Source organism: Aspergillus brunneoviolaceus (assembly GCF_003184695.1).
Source record: "Aspergillus brunneoviolaceus CBS 621.78 unplaced genomic scaffold BO95scaffold_9, whole genome shotgun sequence".
Taxonomy (NCBI): Eukaryota; Fungi; Ascomycota; class Eurotiomycetes; order Eurotiales; family Aspergillaceae; genus Aspergillus; species Aspergillus brunneoviolaceus.
In genome coordinates this window covers 310,066-333,540 of record NW_020290739.1, presented here as the reverse complement: position 1 = coordinate 333,540, position 23,475 = coordinate 310,066, and the positions used below count along the sequence as shown (strand labels likewise).

Genomic DNA, 23,475 nt, shown 5'->3' with positions numbered 1-23,475 from the left:
ACTTACTGCTACATGCCATTCGTTCTGTGTACCGTACAATATAAGGATAGGAAAAAGTACAGTAGTTGCATTTCTGCCAGGTCGGCTGTCCTCTGATTATGCAGTAGTGAGATTGTTGAATCGACAAATCACCCGATGCGCTTATCGCATCTCTCTCGCACACCTGATCTCTGTGCCTGTTGGTCTGCTTCATAGTTTGCATGATAGTCCTTGAAATGTGTCATTTGAGTACCCGTTGCCTCCCCCTCTACTCCGTACAAACCAATGGGACGGATGAATAAATCCAGCAGCCTTTGAGTTGTCACTTCATTCGGCACTTAGTGGAATAGCACCACCATTGTTCCACGTCAAACTGGCGGATCTCTCTGTCACCTCTCCATAGTCATGCTCACCTTTTCTCCCCTGTTGGCTTGATTTATCTAGCGCATACAAGAATTTTTATCCTCCTGATAGTTTATTGGTTACTTGGTTACAAAAATCCAGATCGAGTGAGAGATTAATCCTCGACAAGCACTATGAGAGATTTAATCCCAGGTCAGAGATCGATCTCGATGAGATAAGAATAGGTAGAAAACAAGATTGAGGAAGTAGGGCAAGGGTAGCTGTCCAGTTAACAGGGATTGAGTGAGCCATGAAACAATCGCGTGTGCACATTCAATGTGAACCAGACCATGGCACTAGCAGGCACTTTGTTCGCCATCAAGGGCGATCCCTCTAGGCCGCTTAGCGGAGTCGGGGCCTTGGATCTTGTCCCTCCGACCCTAAGAAATAGGGAAGGATCCATCCCTCCCCAAGCATCAGGAGAACTAAAGCACTGCGAGACCTTGGCGCATCTGTCGAACTGCCCGATTGGGATAAGGCAGGTATATGAGAAATGCGAAGAGGCATTTCTGTCTCTCCGACCGCCTGTAGAGTGTAGACACTGCACCGAGGACCGATTGGAGATCTTCACTAGTCTGAGATGCGCCTTGGGGGAGCGTGGGTGGGGACGACAGATGGGAGGATATCATGAGCTTACTCTTAATGCCATGCACGTTAGACACGACAATAGGGACCTTGACTCTGGTGGAAGCACGAGTTTGACGGTCTGATCTCCGATTCCCGAGTGAAGGGTGAAACTCGAGAATACGGAGATTGACACTGCAATCTGACCCATGTTATTCCATAACCTCTAATTGACTAGTTATGTGGATAATTACCATGAATTCTGATAGTATACGTGTAGGTCCTGTACTATGCTACCTTATTCTGCACAGCACCATGTACAGTACAGTACAAAAGCACGCTGGTGATGGGATCCACGACGACCTACCCAGATTTCCTGTGGAAGTCTAGAACTCTGGTTGCTTGACAAAAACAGCAACCCTGTTCTTTCCAATTCGGGGCAAGCTCGAGAAGGTCGGTCGAAACAAAAATCATGGAGGCTATAGGGCAGCTTTCCTTAGTGCAGTGTAGGTAATAATTCATTGAAGCGAATGAAGTCACGGGTACGTTGACAGGCTCTCCAGGCTTTCATTTGCCTATTGCCTGATGTGAGAGAATAAAATCCTGCTATAGCTAGGTCTCAGCTAGGGTCAAATCACGCATGCATGTATGTCATGTCGATGGACTCGGCTAGCGTGCGTAGTCTTTCTATGTACTGAACATGCAGTGAAAAAAGCATCATCCTGTGGCTATTTTCATCATCATCATCATCATCATCATCATCATCTTCTTCTTCTTCTTCTTCTTCTTCTTCTTCTTCTCATCACTATTCCTCGAGATTAATCAATTTAATCTATTTAGCACAGAGATGAGCAGAACCAAGGAATTGATGGCGCTCCTTGGGAACCACAATCCAAACAGACTCTGGCCGTTGAAACCCTGTTAGGGTTCGATCGGCTTCGAAAGAGAGTTTATGCCGATTTTCGGCCCATTTGGAACTGACTCGGATGAAAGGACGATTGCAAGTGACTTTGGCTAACACCTGAAGGGCAAACGCCCCGGAGGAAAGCATCGGCCAGGCCAACCTTCTAATCCACTCCGGGGGGGAGAAGGGGATAATTTGGGGAGTGGGGAGGGGGGGAGGGGCAAAGGAGAAGGTAGGTTATGTGGTTCACACTAGACTATCGATTCCGCTGACTGACCAGTACTCCGTACCTTACTGTCTGTGCCTGCCAGGCGACGAAAAGGTAATGGTGCGCCGGACTAGAGCCCTTCAGCCCCGAAGCCACAACTACGAACCAGACTACAGACTGGACTATTCTTCTCCACTTGCGCCTACCGGAATCAGCTCCGCTACATTATTCTTCTGGTGGAGATCTATCCAAATTACTCATACTCGGACCGCTACTGATCGATCTGGAGAGGCAGTGGGCAAGAGCAAATCAGTGTCGTGCTGGTGGATCTCCCGCTGATCTTCGCCGAGGAAACCTCGATAGTCTCGTCTTCCAGGATTCCCCCAGTCTACGTCTATTCAAGTCCGTAGGAGACACCGTCGGTCTGTCAAGCGTGCCAATGCATAGCAATGGCGTTCAGTTTTCATTCTTCGCTCTCTACCAACACAATTCCTGAAAGGGGCAGTCCATCTCTTGGAAAGCTTTATTGTGAGTAAGTGGCTCGGAACTTGACTTTCCTGGACTCGATCTAACTATAACTTACAGTGCGGCGGTCTGCGGTCCGCGGTCTGGCATTAAGCCCTCTCTCTCTCTCTCTGGTGTGAGTAAATTGACGTCGATCAATTTTAGTCACTGCTTTCGGATACGTCATGCTAAAATCTGGCTGTTTGCTGCAAACCCCGGATGGCATGGTCGACCGAGGCGGTTTCAAGTGGGATTGGACGATACTTTCTGGCTTCAGCCTTTAATTTACCCCCGACAAGCGACCGATCACATTCGTCCCCTCGTGCCTGCAGCCAACTCCACACGGGGATTCTGTTTTCTCTTCGGGGTTCTCTTCACTCTGCTTTGCTGCAGGTATCTAATTTTGGAGCGCGTAAATAACTACAGCGTATGAAAGCGCTGATAACCGAAGAACCCACGCAGCGAAATACTCCTCTTGGTCGCAGATTGAGTGTTTCTAAATCAGATGCAACCACCTTTGTGCTTACTATCCCTTCCTTTAACATGAACAGGTCTAGCCTACTCCATACGTAGTAGTGTCGTAACTACTAGGTAGCTCTTGAACGAAGTACAGTACAAAGATACCCGTGGGTGGACAAGTATGCTATGCTCGTCACGCGGATGATTTTCACCCGCCCATCACTATGGGTGGAGGCCGGGGATGTATACTAAAGTACGTACGGAGCAGTTAACGTGACAGAAGATTGTACTTACAAACACTTCCCTAGCCTAGGACGACTCTCCGGCTTGCAGCAGCTGATGAGACAGCCAGAATTGCAGGCATCCCTGTGCGTAAATCAGTCACATTACATTACATTACGGTAATTAGGAGCACTGGTCCTGCATGTCAAATATGTTGGTCAATTAAGCAAAAGTTGACAGGTCGTTGTCACTGATGCTTCACAGCCGAGAAGCTGATGATTACACCTTCCAATGTATTAACAGTGTGGTCTGATGGTTACATATAATCCCAGTCTCACAGAATAGATGGTTTAGATAGGTGTGGTTAATTAAGTCACTTGATGTTCAATACGATAAGTGTACATATGGATCGAAAGTCCAGAGAAACAAGATCGCAGCCGTGGAAGTCCTGTCAATCCGCTGTGACTGATAGTTCTCCATCATTCAGCTTAACATGTAAGAAAGTTGAGTTGGTCATTATCTACCGTCCTTAACCATCTTGATGCCCAGTTAGCGGGTAGACTCGATCTTGCTTACACTGCCTTTCAGCATATCCCTCCTCCCCTGCTTTTCTTCTGATTGTATGCACCCGCCTCTCTGCACAGTGACTCAGATAACTAACTCTCCTTGGGTGGTGGCGTCAACGACCAGGCCTTGATCATCCGTGCCATCCGTAGCAACTTCCGAGAGTCCGTTATCCGAGTGTCCGATATCCGAGATACCGAACCGCACCGAAGAGCCCATCAAGTCGTCTTTGCTTTTCCTTTGGTAGACCATGACCGGTATGCTGAATAACAAGCCATGAGCTGCAACGTGCAAACGTTGGAGTCAGGAGCCAACGACGCCGACTGATTGCTCGCAGCACATCCTCTGCGACCCATTGTTAGAACCGTTTCAGCATTGCATTTGTCCGCGGAGAAGCTGAAGGCCTCATTCAGTGGCCGTTGAGGACGTCCTATGGTCGCAGTTACGCACGTGGGCAATTGCATGATGCGATGGATGGATGACACTGGCCGGCCTTCTCAGGGCAATCAATGTATTGTACAAAGCATAGGATGTGAAATTTGACTGAGGCGATTCTGCATATACTGGATTTCACTGACTGTTCTCAAGCCATGCCTTGATGATCACCATCAGCCGTGGCCTACTCACTACATCTCTTTCTGGCTTTTCCGGCGGGAAGTGCAACCGACCTCGGAAGTCACTGGACAACCGAAGTAACTCCGACGATTGCAAATCTCTCAAACAAGGCAAAGGAGGGGGTCCAGGTTGGTTGTTCCAACTTTCAACAGATCGAAGGACTCTCTCTCTCTCTCTCTCTCTCTATGTACATAGTACTAATGTAGCTAGCTAGCTAAGCGCACGGTTTAGATAGGCAAGATGGATCATCCGCTACGAGATTACCTGAGAAGTTATTCTTTGCCTACAAACCGCCTAGTTTTAGCCCACTCTGTGAACTGTCATCAGTCATCAGTCATCACTGTCATTTTCCGCCTTGCCTGACCTGGAGAAGCTGACCCAGTTCATGCTCATTCCCGAGATGGAAGATCTGCCTTGCAGATCCTCGCAGGGATCAGTCCATTTCTCGCCCCGTACTTGACTTCCACCAAGTTGCCCTCCCTCTATTACCTCTTTGGGATGAGTTCATGCTTTTCACTCCATTGAGAACGTGAACTGACTATAGTCTAGTAGCATCGAAATGGCTAAGCTTCCGATTTGATGTACAATACAGTACATATGAGTATTCTGTAGGTAGTAAGTAGTATTCCAACCTAGGTCCCTCAAGACAAACAAGCACCTTAAGGACCTCGGAGCGACTATCCCTTTCCGTTTCCAAGCTTAACGGTGTAGACTCTCCCCACCCTCCTTCCCCCAGAGATTTGTCCGGTTCCCCGAACCTCAGGGAGAAAGCTGCTTGTTTTTTCTAGGATCACATGCAGACTCGTACAAACAGTTCTATCTGGATGTACACTGGTCACTACTGCACAGCAGATCACGAGTGTAGTATCAGCGTGGAGTTAGGCGCGTGTATACAACAGTAACAATGCCACCTCCTCCTTCCGACATCATCATCATCTTCTTCTTCTTCTTCTCATCCTCCTACATAGAGTTTGAACCGAGGACTGGCCTTAACGGGCGTTTTTCCTGATTCGGAATACGCTGAAGATTCGATGGCTTAGTTAGTACCTATGGATGGCTAGGTACCTACTATGGCTGCCCCCCTCCCAGTCGTGCCTTGTAGGTACCCCGTTTGTAGATGTCGATTCATCCACGTGCATGTTCCGTTTCTTGACCTTTGCCGACTGCAGACAAGGCGTTACCTATTGCTGTTTCCCAGAGCTCCAACTCATCTCAGCCAATCAGTCTATAACTCGGTATCGATGGTGGAGACCGAACCCCAGGTTGTTGTTGTTGCTGTTGTTGCTGTTATTGCTGCTGTTGATCAGTGGAACTCCCCGAGGTCATAAGTCAGGTGAACGGAGATGGAGTGGTGGATGGATGTGATAGGCTTGATCCATTTTCCTCCATGCCACCCTGTCGATACGAAGTCAAAAACCATGAGCTTGGAGACAGCCGTTGTACCGAGCGCGTGGCAGTCTTTCTGGTACGACTCCAAATGGTTCCAGCTTTCGGCTTGGAAGCTCAACCAACTGGTTTAACCTTGATTGTGATTGTGTCCCGATCACGCAACGATACAACCCAACACCAGGGTCCTCACTTCGCACTGGTCCATTTGGTTCATTTGGTTCTCCGTACTCCGCACCTACTGGTAGTTTCTGCACAATGTACTGTAATCATTTCTCTGGGATCGGTACCTAGTAATCTGGGGCTTCCGAGAGTACGGTACTCCGTACCTGGCTCAATCTCGGGAACACTCCCTCTCTCCCTCTCCCCCCCTCCCCGTTCAGTCCCTCCCCTCCCCTCTGAATCCATGGTAATACCCGCCACTCAACCTGACCTCCCGGGCAAGGCTAATGAGTCTATTCAATCTAGTGAGTAATGTAGCTAGAGTGGGCGACAATCCTCATCTCCCAGACTAGTTGGATACCTTAACCCATTGCACATCCTCCGTCATTATAACCATAACCATAAACATAGACATAGACATCGACATTGACATTGACAATCTAGAATCAGCAATATCGCGAGACTTTCCGAGGCTCCTCCTAACGATGCGCTCGGATTACATTCCCTCATCATCACCATCACACACGGAATGAGACAAACAGCGCCAACTCGTAACTGCTTTTTTCTCCTGCCTAATGTGACAATTGGCTGCAAATGCACGCGGGCCTGGAATTGCACATGTTTCACAAATAAACTTTCAGTACGGGGTACTGTACACGCCGGTGGATCAAAACTCTACGATAGCCCTCTCAGCTCGATCTGGTCTCTGCCCCTCGGCCCCCCCCCTCTTTCGCCCTCCTCCTCGGATATTGATTTGTCTGGTGCACCACCACCTAGCAATTAATTCCACATCAAGTTTAGCGAGACAAAAGTCGGAGCCGGCAAAAACTCAAAATTTGCTGAGGCGCAAGTATACTAGGCTAGGCCGTTGCATCTATCCATCCTGTCGGAAATCTTTCAATATACTTCTGAAACAGGACAGCACCCCAGGGACTGCTGCCCTTTGCTGGCTGGTTACCCGGAAGTCTCTGACTCGAGGCTGTAGACAAGAGGGTCTAGGGCCCCACGAGGAAGGAGGGGGGGGCGGAGGGTCCAACGGATGTCTGATCTGTCCATCGGGCAACAGGATGGCACCTGGTCTAGCTCCTCCACGTCCAGTAGTGTGCTGGCTTGATATGACGCTATGCGCACGCTACCAAAGGGGGCCTCTGCCAGTCGGTCAAGTAGACAAATTGGGCCTAGAGGAGGGTCTGTGAAAAGTAATTTGTGATGAGGAGGAGGAGGAGGAAGAGGCGGAGTCTGGGAGTTCATGGAATATTGAGAATAAGACACATTTGATAACGAGGTCGACCCTGGCCTTTGGCTCAACCCACCCCCCGAAACAAATAGTCCGGGTTTGGCTGACTATTCTATCTTCAGAGCTGAGGCTGGATCGAAGACTCTCTTTCAATGGTAAAACACCATCTCCCGACGGTCTAATCAATTTACTTACACAGCCGTCGCAGGTAGGAAGAAAGAAACATATATGAAGGATTGGAATGGTGCGTATAAACAACTGTAATATAACACGAACGAAGGAAAGAAAACCCATCCAACGGACATCTACATGAAGATTCCCCTGTCTTGTATGTGTGTGTGGGTGTGGGTTCGGCCTTGTTTTTCCTTTCCAGTTCTTTCCTACATATATCAAACAAGGCGCCCGCTAGATTCCAGCCCTTTCATTTCACCGCCTGGCTGGTATACAAGAAGTGTGAGAGGAGAAAAGGGGAAAGGGACAAAAAGAAAAAAAAACAGGGAGGGGGAAAGGAAAATGTAGACAGAGAAAAGCCTAGCAAATCCTGGGTGCTGTGTTCTGAAACACACATGTGTAGATAGAAGGTAGAAGTCATTGATGTCAAAACACGCATACACATACACTTGGGACATTTGCGTGTCCGCAGTCGCCTTCAAACTGCCCGCGCCCTCCCGCGCGCCCCCGCCCCCAACCCCCTCTCCAAATCTCAAACCTTCCGCCTCAACGACGTCGCTTCCGAAGACGGTGCTCTTTACCTTTCTTGGACTTGGATTTGCTCTTGTCTGCGGGTAGGACAAGCGGCTCGTCTTTCATATTCCACTCCATAAACCGAAGCAGGTAGTCGTCGACATGGCCGAACTGGGCCTCGACGTCCACAGATTCGTCCACCGCGTGAATCTGAGGCGAGGTCAGAAGTTGCGGCCCGGGAGTACCTGAGGCTGCACCACCTTCGTCCGGTCCATTGGAAAGCCCCGGAGTCGCGAGCGGTGTCCCGGCCTGCGTCTGGCCAGGAGTTCGGTCATCGAAGTCGCCGTCGTCAGCGTGCTCCAACTCCTTCTGGGCATTCTTAGCCGCGTCGATATCTTCTTTGTCTTCCGCTTGTTCGAAGACCCGAGCACTGCCGGAGACCCGATTCTCGAGCACCCGATCCATCGCAGCGCTGGCCTCATCCTGACCCTCGAGCACGTCCTCGCTGCTGATCATATCGCGCACGTCCAGCTTGGTAAAGTAGTCGGTGGTGAACTCACCCTCTTGGATGACCACGTCGTCCAGCATCCGCTTCTGATTGGCTTTGCGAAGAATGTTGGACTCAATCGTGTACTCCGACACGAACCTATAGATGTGAACGTCGCGAGTTTGTCCAATACGATGGCAACGATCCTGGCACTGCTTGTCCATAGCCGGGTTCCAGTCCAAGTCATAGAAAATCACGGTGTCGGCGCCGGTCAAGTTGATTCCCAAACCACCGGAGCGGCTGGATAAGATGAATGCCAGAATGCGGTTGTCATTGTTGAACCGATCAGTGAGAATCTGACGCTGCTCAACTTTGGTGGTGCCGTCCAGTCTCAAATAGCGGTGACCATGAATGTTAAGGAACTGTTCCAGGATATCGAGCATCTTGGTCATCTGCGTGAAAATCAAGGCCCGGTGTCCGCCCGCTTTGAGGTCTCGGAGTAGCTTATCGAGTTGCTGTAGCTTGCCGCAGTCGTATTGCAGAAGTCTCTTGTCCGGAAAGGCGATTGATAACCGCATTTGTGCCTCATGAAACGGGTCATAGGGTGGGAAGCGTTCTTTATTGGTAAGGTGACGGGTTTCGATGGGGGTCAAGGCTGCCGCAGTGACTCCGGAAGCAACTGCTGCAGGGGTCACACAAGCAAAACGCTGGACGTAGCCATCCATTACCTGAGACCGTTCTTCAATGGACAAGATCATCGATGCGAGAACGGATGAGCGGCTTGACAGCCAATCAGCCAGGGAGCGTTTCCGCAACGGTCCATTGGAGGTTGGCCGCTGCTTGCTGTCCGCCGTGAGGAACTCGATTAGACTCGATCCGTATACAGGGCGGCGACCGTGCCGTTTGGATTCAAAGTAGAGACACCGCTCTAGTTCCGCCATCCTCCTCTTCCTGGACTCATTCTCCAAAGCATCTAAGGTGGATTGCACACTTGAGCCGTCGAAGATCATCTGCCAGTTGGTGCGATGATACTGCTGTTCGCGTAGCGTGTTGAACGGACCATAGGCCATAAGCCTTGTACTGTCGTCCGCTAACCTGCGAGAAATATCCTCGCGCGAGATGGGAACCAGGTTGAGGAAATCCAGGTCAAGTTTGGTGAGCGGATGTTCATACAACAAACGCCGGCGCACAAGAAGATCCTTGATCTCGTATTCAGTGGCCACAGAGCGTGGCATTGCAAACGAGGTCGAAATAGGACGCGTCTCAAAGAGATCCGGATGATTGCAAACTTTCCGTAATTGCATCAGGCAATTGATGATCGAAAGGTAGTTACCCGAAGCAAGAGTTTCCTTTGTCTGGGCCCTAGACATAAATCCATCATACAAATAACGTTGGCGCTTGGAGAGCCTGCAGTAGACAACATGTTCGTATTTTGCTGGCATTTGCTTCTCAACATCGGCCTTGAGGCGACGCAAGATGTACGGCCGCAAAACAGTGTGAAGTTTGGTGACGACTTGTTTTGCTTCGTCATCCATTGTCTCTCGACCATGTTCCAAGATCTGCTCGACTGGACGTCGGAACCACTCGGAGAAGTTCCTCAGATCTGCAAATGCTTCCATGCCCTCCTCATCACTATCTGACGGCATCAGGAAGAAAAGCAAGGACCATAGTTCAGTCAGATTGTTCTGAAGTGGTGTCCCAGTGAGGAGGAGGCGAGCCCGAGTCCTGAAAGTAAGCAGCGCTTGCCACCTCTGAGATCGGAAGTTCTTGATGTTATGAGCTTCGTCTAGAATCATGTAGTGCCAGCTTCTCCTCTTTAGCACTTGCTGGTCTTGTAAGACAAGTTGATACGAGGTGATCAGGACGTTCCAACTGGTATCATCCATCCAGCCTTTGCGCTTTTGCCGACGTTCCTCTTGATTGCCATAGTAAGTCATGATCTTAAATCCAGGGCACCATTTCTTGAACTCCATTTCCCAGTTGAGAATCACACTCGTAGGGACAACCACTAAGTGAGGACCCCAGACTTCATGCTCAACAGCCAAGTGTGCCAGCAAAGCTATTGTTTGGATGGTTTTGCCGAGACCCATCTCATCAGCAAGAATCCCATTGATTTGGTTTGTGTAGAGGCCAGCTAGCCAGTCTAAACCAAAGTGTTGATATTCTCGCAGAGTCCCTCTAAGCAGATGTGGCACGGGGGTCTTCAAACCAGGTGCTGACGATTCGCTGGCCGGTAGCTGCTGTTCAGATGTTTCATATGACGAAACAGATTCCGGTTCTGAGGGTTTCGTGGCAATCGTGCCCGGAGATGCTTCACTGGACGGCTCCTTGCTTGGGAAACCATTCAAATCAGAGTAGTCATTACCCTGTGCACCATCAGGTCGAGGTAGCAATTCAGGTTCAACCATCTCATCTGGGGTTTCGAGGGCAACAAGATCTGTCATCTCGAAGTCTGGCATTGTCTTCTCACCAGGAGTGGACCCAAGCATGGGTTCAGAAGCAGGCCCGGAGGATAGGCCAGGCGCAGGGGAAGTTTTGGGGGGCTCGGGTGATGGGAGTGAGTCTTTTGCAGGTCCATTTGGTACGAGAGAGACTTCGTCAGGGTCTTCCGACTCCTCATCTTCCTCCTCACCAGCAGATGCTATTTTTGCATCGGTTTCTAGGTCATAATCAGAGGTGATTTCGTCGCCATCGCTATCTTGTTCCAAGGCAATATCATTAGCCGAGAAGAATCCCAACAACCCAGGCCCGTTATTACTTTCCGCTTCGGACTCCACCTCGTCAGATTCATCCCCATCATCGCTGCTGCTCATGTCGTCATCATCCATATCAGTAGACTCGTCTTCACTGTCATCCATAAGCACTGGGTCAACTTCCTCGAGTTCGATATACTGATCAGATCGGGCTTCTGTGGGCGGGTCTACCGGTCCACCATCCCCGTCTAACACGCGATCAGTATCTGAAATATCGCCGCCGCCGAAAGAAGCTGGGTCGTCAGCGACCTCAGAGTCGTGATCGGAAACAACTGTAGCTTCTGCAAGGTTGGCGTATTTCAACTGTAGCTCCTCGGCTGTTAAGCCTTCATCATCATCAACATCGTTATCGTCCTCACTCTCAGAGTCTGAGGAGGACATGTTGTCCTCGTCGTCGTCGCCGTCATCTGAGAGGTCATCTGACCCCGCTTGCTCTCCGTCGCTTGAATCGAGGGCGTCACTTCCGGCTTCGCCAAGGATTTCCAGGCGTCGCTTTTCAAAGAGCATTGTTGACTGCTTTATAGCACGATCCAACGCCTGTTGGTCTTCGGCTTTTCGCTCTTCCTCCCAGCGTGCTAAACGCATCCTATCCACCTCAGCTCGTGCAAGATCAAACATCTTCTGAAGATCCTTGGCCATCTGTTTACGTTTCCCGCGCATCTCCTCCTGTTGTTCCCGAAGGATATCTTCGGGATCCTTGTTGCGCTTCCTCCATGCATCAGCACACCACTGCGCAAATAGTCTTGCCGTGTTGCGATGACGCCTATGCTCTTGATCGAGAAGCTTTTTGAAGTAGGAGACGTGGGCCACGAGATGATCTTGATGAGAATATTGCTGTGGCGGTTCCTCCTGCTGCTCTGGTAAGAACGCAGAACATACGTCTGGGCTCAGAAGACCCCCTGGCTCTGCCGCTATTGCTACCCGGCGTCTCTTTAGAGCCTCTTCAAGCGCGTCAGCCGGTGCGAGAACCGTGGGGTCCTTTATTCTACCCTCATCGCTTTCCAGCCATTCCTTGAACGAGTTGAATTTTTGGGGCGGCAAAACGTGAGACGGATGCTGAATTTCAATCATCGGTCGCTTGACTTTGATCCGTAAACGCGAAACTGGCTCGTCGGAATCATCAAGGCAATCAAGCCCGCCATCTTCGAATTCTTGGCCTAGATTATGCTCATTCTCCAAGGTCGCGGGAGTACTCGTATTTAAGGCGGATCGGCTGTGTCGGCTGGAGCCGTTGACACCGCCCTGGGAAACACGACGCGAAGTGCTGGAGCTGTGCGATCTTGTGCGCGTATGAAGCTGCCTGGGTGCCGGCGATTGCGATGCCAGAATTTGTCTCCCTGTAGACCTCCTTGTCGTGGTACTTCGAGGAGAGCCATTGATTACGGCGCTGCCAGCTATAGACCTTCCATTCCGCTCCGGTTGTGTCGGCGTGGAAAATGGTGACGACGCGACGCCTTTCGAGCTACCAGACACTGTCTTACTCACAAACTTATTTTGAGCCGCACGGGTGTGTCTTTTGTCGGATGGACTCTGCAGCTCGAGGGGAAGTGCGTTGACTCGCGATGACTTGCGCCTACCATCCTGAATGAAGGATGTCGGCCCATCGTGCCCGGCCTTCTTCCACGGGGGTGATGCTGGCCGGGAGGCCGAGCGACGTGACGGGGTAGACCCCGCGAGTTTTCTTCTCTTCGATGGAGGTCCGTCGGAATGATCGGCCACAGGCCCGTCGTCTTCAGTTGGGAGAGCAGCAGAATTCAAGTCGCGGGTGGCAGAAGGTGTTGGAAGCTCCGTGGGAAGGACATCGGACGGAACGGCGTCGAGTTCGGGGGTCACGCTTGCATCTTGGAGTAAAATTCCGTTCGGACTACCGTTTTGCATTTCTTGTAATGACGGAGACAGGGGCCCTCTGGACAGCTGACCCCAGTTTTCCCAACGAGGACGCGGTCGAGATGGGAGAAAATGACATCAACGTGTAGAAAGAACTGAGTCAAAGTGCCACGAGAAATTTGGCATAGTTATCGGCCCTGTAGCGTGACTGGCAGGCGAAAACCTACACGGAGGGAGTGATTGCGTTGAAGAGGTGGTTTTTTCGTCCGGTGACTTGGAGGCGGACGGGGCGCGCCGTGTATTAGTTAGTTCAAGTAGTTAACTAAGTAGAGTACGTAGTATGTAAGCTTTGCTCGGTGCTGAGGGCCTCAGGCCATTAACTGTCTCCGCCTTTGCTCTCCGCCAATCATATCCCTTGGATTCCCCGTCTTCGCCCATGGCTGGAGACTGAGTTGCTTTCAGTTTCAACTTCGAGCCTCAAGCCTCTCCCTCGTCCCTTTCCGCTGCCCTCCACCTTCTCTTTACCTTTCCGACTTGCTCCATAACTGATCACAGCACCAACGGTGAGTCACTCGCATCTCTATCTCTATCATAGGACCTTCACTTCCTGTGCCTCTGTGCCATTGTGCCTTCTCTCTGGGCTAGTCGCTAACCTCGAATACATTTCACCAGATGCTGTCTCAACGGATCTTGGCCCGGCGCCTGCCCCAGGTGACCGCCCGCTTCACCGTCCCCTGTGCTTCTTTCTCCCAGCTTCGCAGTCTGGCCGCGCCGGAGCTTGATGACCCCCTTCAGGTATGAGCCGATGGGACAACTGTGACCCTTCCCCTCAATCGCTGGCCCACCGAGCGAAATTGACACCATCTTTCCACGGCTTGCAGAACGGCAACTACCAGAACCCTCCTCGTATGAAGCGGGCCTTCAGAGATCCCTATGGCGACTGGTGGGACAAGCAGGAACGACGCAACTTCGGCGAGCCTGTTCACGAGGAGAACGAAATTCTAGGTGTCTTCAGTCCCGAGCAATATACCCATGTGACGCCTGGCAAGGGTATCCTTCAGATCGGAGCTTTCATCGTGGCCTTCCTCGGCTTGTGCGGAACCGTCAGCCTTTTCTACCCTGATAAGCCCAGCGTTCCCAGGACCTTCCCCGACGGTTTGGAGAAGGAGTTGGGCGGACCCAGGGCTGTTCCCGTACGTCGATACTGCACCCCGTTTCTCTCCTGATGTGTTTACGCAAATAAAACTGACTGCTGTAACTTTGCTACTCTCTAGGCCCGTAAATCCGACGAAGGCTCGTGGTGATCGAATTATTCTCTGATGCGATGTAAATAAGTACAATATGATTTTCGCTGTTTTCTTCAACCTTCCGTGCGTGGTTCCAGCAAACATAGGTACGGTGGGGTAGGGCCATCCCCAATTGCTGGACTCTCAGGCAGGCCTCAGATGCGTGATTGTTCGCAATGGCTGTCTGTTGTCATTCCTCGGCCGTAATGCGGGCGGGTTAAGTCAGGGAATGCATAGAATGGTGACCTATACGGGGATCCCGGCCACTGGACAAGTGGGGGGCTTTATATGAGAATCGCATGGCTCCTGGGAAGCTCCATCCGATCGGCATAGTCGATTCCAGATGAAAATCACAGTCTGCGCGATCATCTCATGACTCGCAATATGCACCTTCCTAGGTCTTTGCTCTTGGATTGCTGTGGGCTGTTACAAGGAAGAGGGGTTTTTGTATTGGTGTTTGCCCAGGTCCTTTTGCCTGTATTTAGGATTTAAGGTACTCTACAAACAGGGTCTATGTCCAGATTATCCCTACAATTGGATTCAAGCCAGTGGGGGGCAGTTGTTGAAACTCTATGTACAGTGTAGGGCGATTGATACCTACGTCAGTCCCTTAAATGTTACTTAATATGGGGGCGGGCGCAAGCGGTTTTTGTTTCACCAACCACCACTAGTTAACTACAACACCTTTGAACCACCGCGACAATAACACACCACTTCTCATCTCCCCCCTCCCTTCCCCCCACCATCTTCTTTCACCCCCTTCTTTCTTACCGTTCTTTCCTGTAGCCGCCCGACTTTAATCTTTACTGCAGCTTGCTCTCTACTTACGACCCAGGTACTATTCCTTTGCCGGGTCGAATTGCATTTGGGTTCTGTGAGTTCGTCGGAAGGTCACCCTTGCAAGGCAGCTATCTCCACCAGCACTCCCTCCCCTACCTAGGGCCATGCTGTTGCTGGTTTGATCACTATACCGGTCTATCCCATGATCTCTCTCTCACTTCCAAATACTGCACTATCTATTTCGAGGACCCTTAGGATATAGAAAGGAGTTATCCACCGACCGCGAGAAACGACACCGCCTCTTCTTCCGATGTCGACAGCATCTACCCAGTCCCGAGGGCTCAACCGACGGATCAACAGCATTCAGAATGAAACTCGCCATTCGCGCACTCCGTCTGGGTCCCGCAGGCGTCCCGTAAACTCCTCCACTGCCTACACCTATGCGCTCCGGGTCGCTTACTTAGCCTATCTTCTCCAACCACGACTGCGCCGGGTCCAAACTGTTCCAGCTCCGCAACGGCCCAAGAGAGCTTCAACCTCCTTTCACGATTTGATGAGCGATTTCTCGCTCGTGCGAGATTCAAAGAGTACTCGGATTCCCCATGGGTTCATATCGGAGCTGGAGAAGAGGCTGACTGGGGTCCTGATTGGGAAAGAGAAACGGAAAGAATACCAAGATCCGCTGGTCGTGAGGACCTTTGCTGCTTTTCTCAACACCCTGAAGGATCAGTCGTTCAAGAAGCGCATGGAAAAGGATCGGCGGGCCGAAGACCTCGTCCTGATCTTCTATTCGAACGCGACTAAGGAATTGAGCAAAGGGAAGGAACCCGACGATGATCACTGGAGACTCATGGTGGACAGACACGTGGCTCTTTTTGTCCGTTTGTTTGCACTTATTCTAAAAGACCACGACTGGGCCAAAGAACGGCCCGAACTGGCCAATCGACTGGCGGTTCTAGAGAACAAACTTTTGTCTCAGGATCAGGATCTTGTGCAAACAAATGGCACCTCCAGCGTAGAAGTTATAGCCCCGTTAAGCTACGATATCAAGGACATGCCCCTCGTGCAGCATGTTGCCAGAATCTTCGATGTGAACAAGGGCCAGGTGCAAGCCGATATCAATAATAATCGAGGCGTCTGGACGGGACAGGCCGCCCTGCGAGATTTGAAGACCTATCAAGCTCATCTAACCCTCAAAACTCGAAAAACGCTGTCTCGGGAAGACTTTGAGGATGATGAGGCATACGAGCTGTGGAAGAAGAACGAGGCTCCAGATCTCTCCCAGATGATGCTTGCGATTGTGCAGTCTAATCCTGAATTGGCCAAGAGCACCCCAGGAGGCGCCCTTCCACAGTTCAACCCGAACGCTGCAGACCAAGATCCAGCAGGGGAGCTTTCGAGAACAAATTCCGAGCGACCGTCATCATACGTTATAGACCAGCCCGTGGATCTCAGCTCATTGTCCCTGGCTGACGATGGTATGAACGGGACGGACGAATCTGATACATACACCTACATACCCCAGGACCCCCGGTCAATGTATCGGTTTATACTAGCCCAAACTCTTGGTCACGACTTGAAAGACCGTGAACTTGAAGCCTCTCAGGCTACATCAGAGGCACCCCTTATGAAGCTTTTGTCAAAGCAGTCGACTGAGCTCTTGAATGAGATCTGTCTTCGTTGGCGTGTTCCTGCCTTCTCAAGAATGACCCTCTTTCTGGATGTTGTGCGGTCCAAATTCGTTGACAACGAAATCGATCTTGGCACCCTCGATTCGGCATTCGCATTTGTCAAAGAAGCGCCGAACTCGGACGGCAGGAAGCGTAATAGCTTCGTGGCGTCGGTTCTGTTCGACCGTAAGAAGTGGACCATCCACGATCTTCTATTGATGCAACAGATATTATCCTCCCTTCACGAGGCGCTTCTAAGAGAACTTTATGATGTGATGATGGACTGCTACGAGACCAAACCACGTCCGATCGGCCCGGTGATGTACATACTGGAAACCCACATTCAGATGGACCCCAGCTATACCGAAGATCTGGAAGATATCGATCGCTTCCGTGCGTACGTGCAGGATGGACTGGCGCAGAAAGCGTCGGAAAAATATCAAGAACTTTTGGGGCAGCTTATCCCGGTGCAGCCAGAAGAGTGGGAAGTAGACCATGTGATTCAGCTGTGTGATGCGATCACGAAGCTTGCGCAGAAGATCCGAAAGCGTTATCGCAACAATCCAGAAATCATGGGGTAAGAGATGTCATCACCAACGCAAGCCGTGTTTGATTCACACTAATTGAATTTTAGGGTCAACCCTTATCTGATTTTACTCTCCAATGTGCTTCCGATATTTGCGGAAGACGTTCACGAGATGGTGGCTCGAATAATAGAGTCGGAGAACGTGCGAGGAGAAGAGACTGACATACAAGATGGATTTGACCTCTACCGTCGACTTGCAGATGTCCGTCGTCTTTTTACCGAGGCAGTGCCTGAGTACGTCCCCCAAACAACCCCTTTGACCTGACACAAATCCGGTTGCTGATTACAGTACTCAGCGGATCATTTCCCTTCCATGTAGAACGCCTGATGGAGAACTTTGTCTGGCGGTGGATTCGCCTGACGGACCAAAAGGTCATGGATTGGGTGGAGCAGGCAGTCAAACAGGATGCCTTCAACGTCCGGGCTGATAGCTCGGCGGAAGAGATACCTGAAGATTACAGACACAGTGTGTCTGTCATTGACATTTTCCGTTCTTTCAACCAGGTGGTGGAACAAATGATACAGCTGGAGTGGGACGACGACTTGCAGTATGCTAAATTTATGACAGCTCTCTCCAAATCTATCGGAAGCGGTGTCGCGAGATACTGTGAATCCTTGGAGCAGATGTTCGCGAAGGAAATGGATCGTCTTTCTCCGGATCAGGAGGCTGCTATGAATCAAACGGCTCAGGAAAAGCTAATGCAAATCGCCAAAGAAGCATGGACAAGTAAAGAGAAGATTGAGCCCTTCCAGTTCTTTCCCGAGGTGCGTTCGTTTGTAATTCCTTGTTCGGGCATCACTAATCCAACCATTCACTACAGTCCTTGGTCAAACTCAACAATGTCGAATATGCACTTTCACAACTTGACAAGCTTGAACAAGAAATCAACGTGGATGGTTGCGCAGAGGTTATAGCAAGACATGCGGCACCTCAATTACAGAAGATACGCAAGTCGACGACTTATGTCTTTACCATCAAGGTTGTGGAGGCAGAGGATCTGAAAGCCTGCGATATGAACGGCGGCAGTGATCCTTACGTCGTTCTGGCCGACGAATATCAGAAGCGCATTGCGAAGACTCGCATCATCTATAACAACCTGAACCCACGGTGGGACGATGCGGTAGATATCACCACACAGGGTCCCCTAAACATTATTGCCACTATCTGGGACTGGGATGCAGTGGGCGATCACGACTATGTTGGGCGGACGTCGATCAAGCTTGATCCTGTACATTTCAGTGACTTTCTTCCGAGAGAATACTGGCTGGATCTAGATACCCAGGGCAGACTGTTGCTTCGTGTAAGCATGGAAGGAGAACGCGATGACATTCAATTTTACTTTGGCAAGGCCTTCCGAACGTTGAAGCGGACGGAGAGAGACATGACGCGCAAGATCACAGAAAAGGTAAGTACAGATACATCCTACTCCGCAGAACACTCCAGTAATATCTCCATAGCTATCTGCGTACATCAGTCACTGTTTGTCGCGCCGGACCCTCAAATCCCTCCTGTCACGAGGGCTCAGCATTTCAAGTGTTTCCAACTTTCTCAATCGGAACCGCGCTCAATCGAGTACCGCCACACCCTCCAGTGCGGATGTGGAGAATGCGTTGACGCCCCTTTTTGATTACTTTAACGATAACTTTGCTATCATGAACAAGACTCTTACCTCCGAGGCTATGAAAATGGTGATGGCACGATTGTGGAAAGAGGTCCTCGCTACCATTGAGAGTCTGCTAGTACCGCCCCTATCAGACAAGCCCTCTCACCAAAAGCCTCTGACGATGCAAGAAGTTGATATTGTCGCACGCTGGCTCGTGCTTCTACTAAATTTCTTCCACGCAGTAGATGAGGAAACTGGAGAAGCCCACGGCGTGTCCATCGATATCCTCAAGTCGCCCAAGTACCATGAGATTCAGACACTGAACTTCTTCTATTTCGAACCGACCGAGAGTTTGATACGCACCTCGGAGCGGATGGCCTCGGCCACAATCTCGCGCCAACAGGCCAACAAGAACCGCGCTTCAGCGCCTCCTCATCTAGGTGCCTCCGGGCCCGGCAGTGTTCTGGGCCTGCCGGCTGCCCGCCGTGCCAAGAGTATCATGCTCTCGCGCAACCTCGGTACGATGCGAAAGTTGAAGGAGGAGAAATGGCGCGAAGCCCAAGCAGAACCCAACGATGACATGATCCTGCGTATCTTACGTATGCGTCCCGAAGCTGCAGGCTACCTTCGCGATCGCAGTCGCCAAAAGGAGCGACTAGCAGCAGCCGCGGCGGCAGATGCCATTGTAAAACAAAGCTTGATGGCCGGAGCTGGGGGGAAGATGACGGGGGTGCTTGGACGTCGATGAGTGTCTGGAAGCGACCACTGGATGACTCGCGGGCATTTCAACTGATGATCCCCTTTTCGTTGTTGTTGAGGGGATGTGACGCCTGGTATATTCGCTCTTGCCCGCGCGCATTTCACATTTTGACATGAGTTCCGCCACCAGGTTGATCTTAAGTGCGTCTATTTGATCTGTTAAAGTTGCTTTTTTCATGGGTACGTGGGACCTGGGGTCCAGGCGTGAGCTCTGGAGCACTAGCCAAGTCTTAACATAGCGTAATGATAGTTTAATCACAGCCGCCTAGGGAAGCTATGGCTACGTAAAGGTGCGCTCTACCGTGGTAGATTCTACGATTTACCCCGGGCGGAAGACCGAACTCAATTCGAGATAGCAACATAACTCAACAACTGTAGCCAGCTAGCTACCTTTGATAGAGGTCATTTTCTGAGACGAAGTTATCGTTTCCAGTGTGCATGAACTGTACCAATCTATTCCCAACTGTACACCCAGAAATCGCAGTGCTAGGTAGATACATTACTAAACTCAAGCCAAGGCAATGCACTCAATCTCGACAGGCACACTCTTGGGCAGCTGCTTGACAGCGAAGCAAGAGCGGGCGGGCTTGTGAGCGAAGAACTTGCCGTACTCCTGGTTCATCTCATCGAAGTCGGCCATATCGGCAAGGAGGACCTAAAATAAACTCAGCGAACTCCATGATAAGCCCCTCTCCGCACCTATATTTCGGGAAAAAAATGGCAACACTAACAAACAGCCAGTAAAGGGGGGTGGGGGGGGGGAAACATACCGTAACCTTGAAGATCTTCTCAACGCTAGAGCCAGCGGCCTCGACGACAGCCTTGATGTTCTCGCAGCAGAGCCGAGTCTTCTCGCCAATGGTACCCTCGATGAGAGCCCCATCCTTGGTCAGGGGGATCTGGCCGGAGAGGAAGATCTGGCCATTGACCTTGATGGCCTGGGACTGTATTCATTCGCAGCCATGGAGCTTATGGTGAGTAAAAATGGAGGTGGTTTATGGCTTTGTTTGCATTATCCCTCCCCCCTCCCCCCCGCTTATGCTGAGGACGAGGGGAGAAGGGAGGGTACGTAGGAGAAGCGGGGACTCACGTAGGGGCCGACAGCTGTGGGAAGAGAATGAATCAATTAGCGAAGGTTTCTATTGTGAATTGATAGTCTTGTGGCTGCATATGAGGGATGACGCCCTGTTGGGGGGAGGGCATTTTATGCTCATTCGATTCTGCATTAATTGTCTGGGGATGGCGGGGTAAAATAGCACTTACGCTGGGCAGCACCAGCAGTGTGAACGATGTCAAGACCGGTAGACATGGTGACGAATCGATTGAATCTGGGGCGAGGAAGGAGGGGAAGGGAGCAGCGGAGAGTTCGAAGGGCAGATGGAGTTGATGTTGAGGAGGAAGCGAAACGGGTGAGCAGAAGACGAGCACCGAAGGGAAACATTGGAGTGAGTGAGTGACTTGACTAGCTAGCTGATGAGGGGAATCCCGCGGCAAACTGGCTTATCCGCCCGACATCGGGAAAGACGGTCTTGAATCATAGGGCAACTTACATAACGCCAGCTTGCTTGGCTAGTATGGCGAGTAAGCAGTAACTACAGTCACCAAACACAAATAAATGTCTCTACAGGAGGCTATCTTGGATATTATATATGTCCGAATATGTCAAATATACACAATATATGTGTTATGTACAGAGTCATGAATGATATGTCATAGCATCATTAGAATATCAAGTAATCAGAAGGGGGAAATCAAGACTGCAAGATTCAATCGAAGTGCCCTAACTTGCCCAGCTGCTGCAGAACTAAGGCCGTCTGCTCTGCTGAAAACCCGAAAAACACCGGACCATTGAACACCACGCTGTTCTTCGCCGGGTGCGGCGAAGGATTGGCCGCATCGTGCGATTTCTCGCGGTCTCCCTTCACAGGGTCTTCGGTGTGATTTGATTCCTCGGGTTCTCGGGTTGTCTTCGCATCTTGGGTAACTGCTGGGGCCTTGTTTTGGTTGTCACCAGAAGGCGCACCGTGGCCAAAGGGGCAGCGTCCGGCTTTCGGGGGCGCGGCGTGAGGCTCGGGCGACGAATCGCCCATGGGCACGTTGGAAGATATATCGAAGGCAGGTGTTCGAGGTGAAGGATGGGCTGTTGAATCAAGGGAGGTGGCAACGGGGGCTGCTGGGGATTGAGGAGCAGATGTGGTAACAGGGAGCGGCGTCACAGGGACAGGGATACCCCAAGGCCTGCTTGGAGATTCTCCCACGCGAACCTCACGCAGAGGACGATCAAAATGCCCCTTTCGCTCCTCGTCTTCTTGCTCAACCTCGCCTTCCTCGCCTTCCTCTTCCTTGATGGGAGGATGCATGTCCGATTTCAGGCCCACCTCTTCGGCCCATTTCTCTACTCGTTCAGCAGACGAGCTTGATGGCGGTGCTCCATTCTGGTTGGTACCGGGGAGGAAGGCTCGATGTTTGACGGACAGGCCTTGGATCATGCTGATCAGATTACCATACTTTGCATCTAAGTGCCGCATGGTCTGCGAGTCCCGTTGATACCGCTGCACGCAGATTGCATGGCTCCTGGGGATTTCATGCTTGTGTCTTTCGACATAGTCGGCAATCTCCTCCGGACTATGCTGGTCTAGATATCTTATGGGACATCGTGAAACGGGACAACGGGTATTCGAAGACCGGGTCGAGGGCGCGCGACTTGAACGTCTATCATTTTGCTCGGCTTTGATCGGGTCAAGGTCGGCATGTCCACACGTATCCTCGTTGTTATCCTGGGAGGCCAGCTCGACTCCGTTGGACCCTCCATTCTCAGAGGGCTTATTGTTAGGCTTCGCAAACGGGCAACGCAAACTCCCCTGCGTGCCCTTGGTAGTGAAGTCTCTTTCTAGGGTGCGAGGAAGCCCCGCTCTCGTGGCAACGAGACATGAGTTAAGGTCAAGCGGCTGCTTAGCATCGTTGGGAGGTATGATAGATAGATAGGATGTCAATCCCTCCCTAATGGAGGCAAGAGCCACATCTCCTACATTGCCGGACTCGGCAAGCGAATTTACTACGTCCGACAGGCTGGCTTGTTGTTTGGGCTGGTACTGATATTCGGCAAAGCGACCAGCAATCTTCTCGGCGACGATTTTGGTATGACCGTCAGGACCGCCAGGGAATTTGTCTGCTAACTTGGAGTACTGACGAGAAAAATTAGCATGTGAATCCCCAAGCAAGGTAAATGGACACAAAGCAAAATAAGTAAATAGTGCAAGTCTCATCAGATAATACATGATATATCCGTCACCGCCGCAGATGCGACTCCTGATCTAGAGCTAATCGATTTTTCTCGTCCTTTGAGACAGAAGGGATGCAAGGCAGATGTGGAGAGGGCGGTGGGGGAATTTACCTCGACAGAGGCATATTTCAGCCTTTGCTGTACTGTCCTCTCCTTGCAGATGAGTTGTTGGGTGGTCAGTAAAAGAGCTTCAAAGGCTCTGGCCAGAGCTTGCAGCTGGAGATCCAGCTGCGGCTGAGGTTCAATGGGTGCAGGTGACATTTCATGCATCAAGTCTGAAAATTACACAGCAGACAGTACATCTGATAATCTAGCCAAGCACTTCTGCCGTGAGCAGAAGTGCGGAGAGGGATCATCGAGGGAGTGAATTTTGGAGGGGGTGGGAAAATGCAGAGGGGGTCCCTCGAGCTGCTTTAAATGAACGGAAGCTAAGCGAGTTGGTCAGTGCGCATGTCACATGATGACTGGTCAGGCAACGTCTTCCATGACATGCCAGCCTAACTTTAACTGGTTTTCTCCTTAGGTCTTGAGTCAGTAATTTAAGCATGCT

At 50.9% G+C, this 23,475-nt stretch overlaps 5 protein-coding genes across 5 annotated transcripts; 2 read left to right on the top strand and 3 right to left on the bottom strand.

Moving 5' to 3' along the window:
• Positions 1 to 7,711: 7,711 nt before the first annotated feature.
• On the bottom strand, positions 7,712 to 13,239 carry swr1 (putative SNF2 family helicase/ATPase (Swr1)). The gene has a single exon (XM_025581688.1). It carries the CDS (start codon positions 13,006 to 13,008, stop codon positions 7,924 to 7,926), a length of 5,085 nt encoding a protein of 1,694 aa, XP_025446014.1. The 5' UTR covers positions 13,009 to 13,239; the 3' UTR covers positions 7,712 to 7,923.
• A 226-nt stretch (positions 13,240 to 13,465) lies between these two features.
• BO95DRAFT_479427 (uncharacterized protein) lies at positions 13,466 to 14,752 on the top strand. Its single transcript, XM_025590105.1, has 3 exons — positions 13,466 to 13,752; positions 13,839 to 14,150; positions 14,232 to 14,752. Exons 1-3 carry the CDS (start codon positions 13,630 to 13,632, stop codon positions 14,259 to 14,261), a joined length of 465 nt encoding a protein of 154 aa, XP_025446013.1. The 5' UTR covers positions 13,466 to 13,629; the 3' UTR covers positions 14,262 to 14,752.
• Positions 14,753 to 14,923: 171 nt separating this feature from the next.
• Positions 14,924 to 19,906, top strand: BO95DRAFT_439422 (C2 domain protein). The gene is made up of 5 exons (XM_025585731.1): positions 14,924 to 17,270; positions 17,328 to 17,513; positions 17,576 to 18,044; positions 18,101 to 18,685; positions 18,738 to 19,906. The coding sequence occupies exons 1-5, from the start codon at positions 15,334 to 15,336 to the stop codon at positions 19,629 to 19,631; spliced, it is 4,071 nt and encodes a 1,356-aa protein (XP_025446012.1). The 5' UTR covers positions 14,924 to 15,333; the 3' UTR covers positions 19,632 to 19,906.
• Positions 19,907 to 19,967: 61 nt separating this feature from the next.
• BO95DRAFT_511556 (YjgF-like protein) lies at positions 19,968 to 21,031 on the bottom strand. The gene is made up of 4 exons (XM_025591446.1): positions 20,906 to 21,031; positions 20,733 to 20,746; positions 20,413 to 20,586; positions 19,968 to 20,297 (listed from the first exon to the last, which is right to left on the bottom strand). Exons 1-4 carry the CDS (start codon positions 20,949 to 20,951, stop codon positions 20,151 to 20,153), a joined length of 381 nt encoding a protein of 126 aa, XP_025446011.1. The 5' UTR covers positions 20,952 to 21,031; the 3' UTR covers positions 19,968 to 20,150.
• Positions 21,032 to 21,271: 240 nt separating this feature from the next.
• On the bottom strand, positions 21,272 to 23,168 carry BO95DRAFT_439421 (uncharacterized protein). Its single transcript, XM_025585730.1, has one exon. It carries the CDS (start codon positions 22,918 to 22,920, stop codon positions 21,409 to 21,411), a length of 1,512 nt encoding a protein of 503 aa, XP_025446010.1. The 5' UTR covers positions 22,921 to 23,168; the 3' UTR covers positions 21,272 to 21,408.
• Between the last annotated feature and the right edge of the window lie 307 nt (positions 23,169 to 23,475).

Excerpts from the sequence above, each read along its gene's own strand:
- swr1 (XM_025581688.1), bottom strand. The coding sequence starts at position 13,008 with ATGCAAAACGGTAGTCCGAACGGAATTTTACTCCAAGATGCAAGCGTG.
- BO95DRAFT_479427 (XM_025590105.1), top strand. The coding sequence starts at position 13,630 with ATGCTGTCTCAACGGATCTTGGCCCGGCGCCTGCCCCAGGTGACCGCC. Across the intron at positions 13,753-13,838 it reads AGCTTGATGACCCCCTTCAG|AACGGCAACTACCAGAACCC; the intron begins GTATGAGCCGAT and ends CACGGCTTGCAG. Across the intron at positions 14,151-14,231 it reads GCGGACCCAGGGCTGTTCCC|GCCCGTAAATCCGACGAAGG; the intron begins GTACGTCGATAC and ends GCTACTCTCTAG.
- BO95DRAFT_439422 (XM_025585731.1), top strand. The coding sequence starts at position 15,334 with ATGTCGACAGCATCTACCCAGTCCCGAGGGCTCAACCGACGGATCAAC. Across the intron at positions 17,271-17,327 it reads AACAATCCAGAAATCATGGG|GGTCAACCCTTATCTGATTT; the intron begins GTAAGAGATGTC and ends ATTGAATTTTAG. Across the intron at positions 17,514-17,575 it reads TTTACCGAGGCAGTGCCTGA|CGGATCATTTCCCTTCCATG; the intron begins GTACGTCCCCCA and ends TACAGTACTCAG.
- BO95DRAFT_511556 (XM_025591446.1), bottom strand. The coding sequence starts at position 20,951 with ATGTCTACCGGTCTTGACATCGTTCACACTGCTGGTGCTGCCCAGC. Across the intron at positions 20,298-20,412 it reads AGAAGATCTTCAAGGTTACG|GTCCTCCTTGCCGATATGGC; the intron begins GTATGTTTCCCC and ends AGTTTATTTTAG.
- BO95DRAFT_439421 (XM_025585730.1), bottom strand. The coding sequence starts at position 22,920 with ATGTATTATCTGATGAGACTTGCACTATTTACTTATTTTGCTTTGTGT.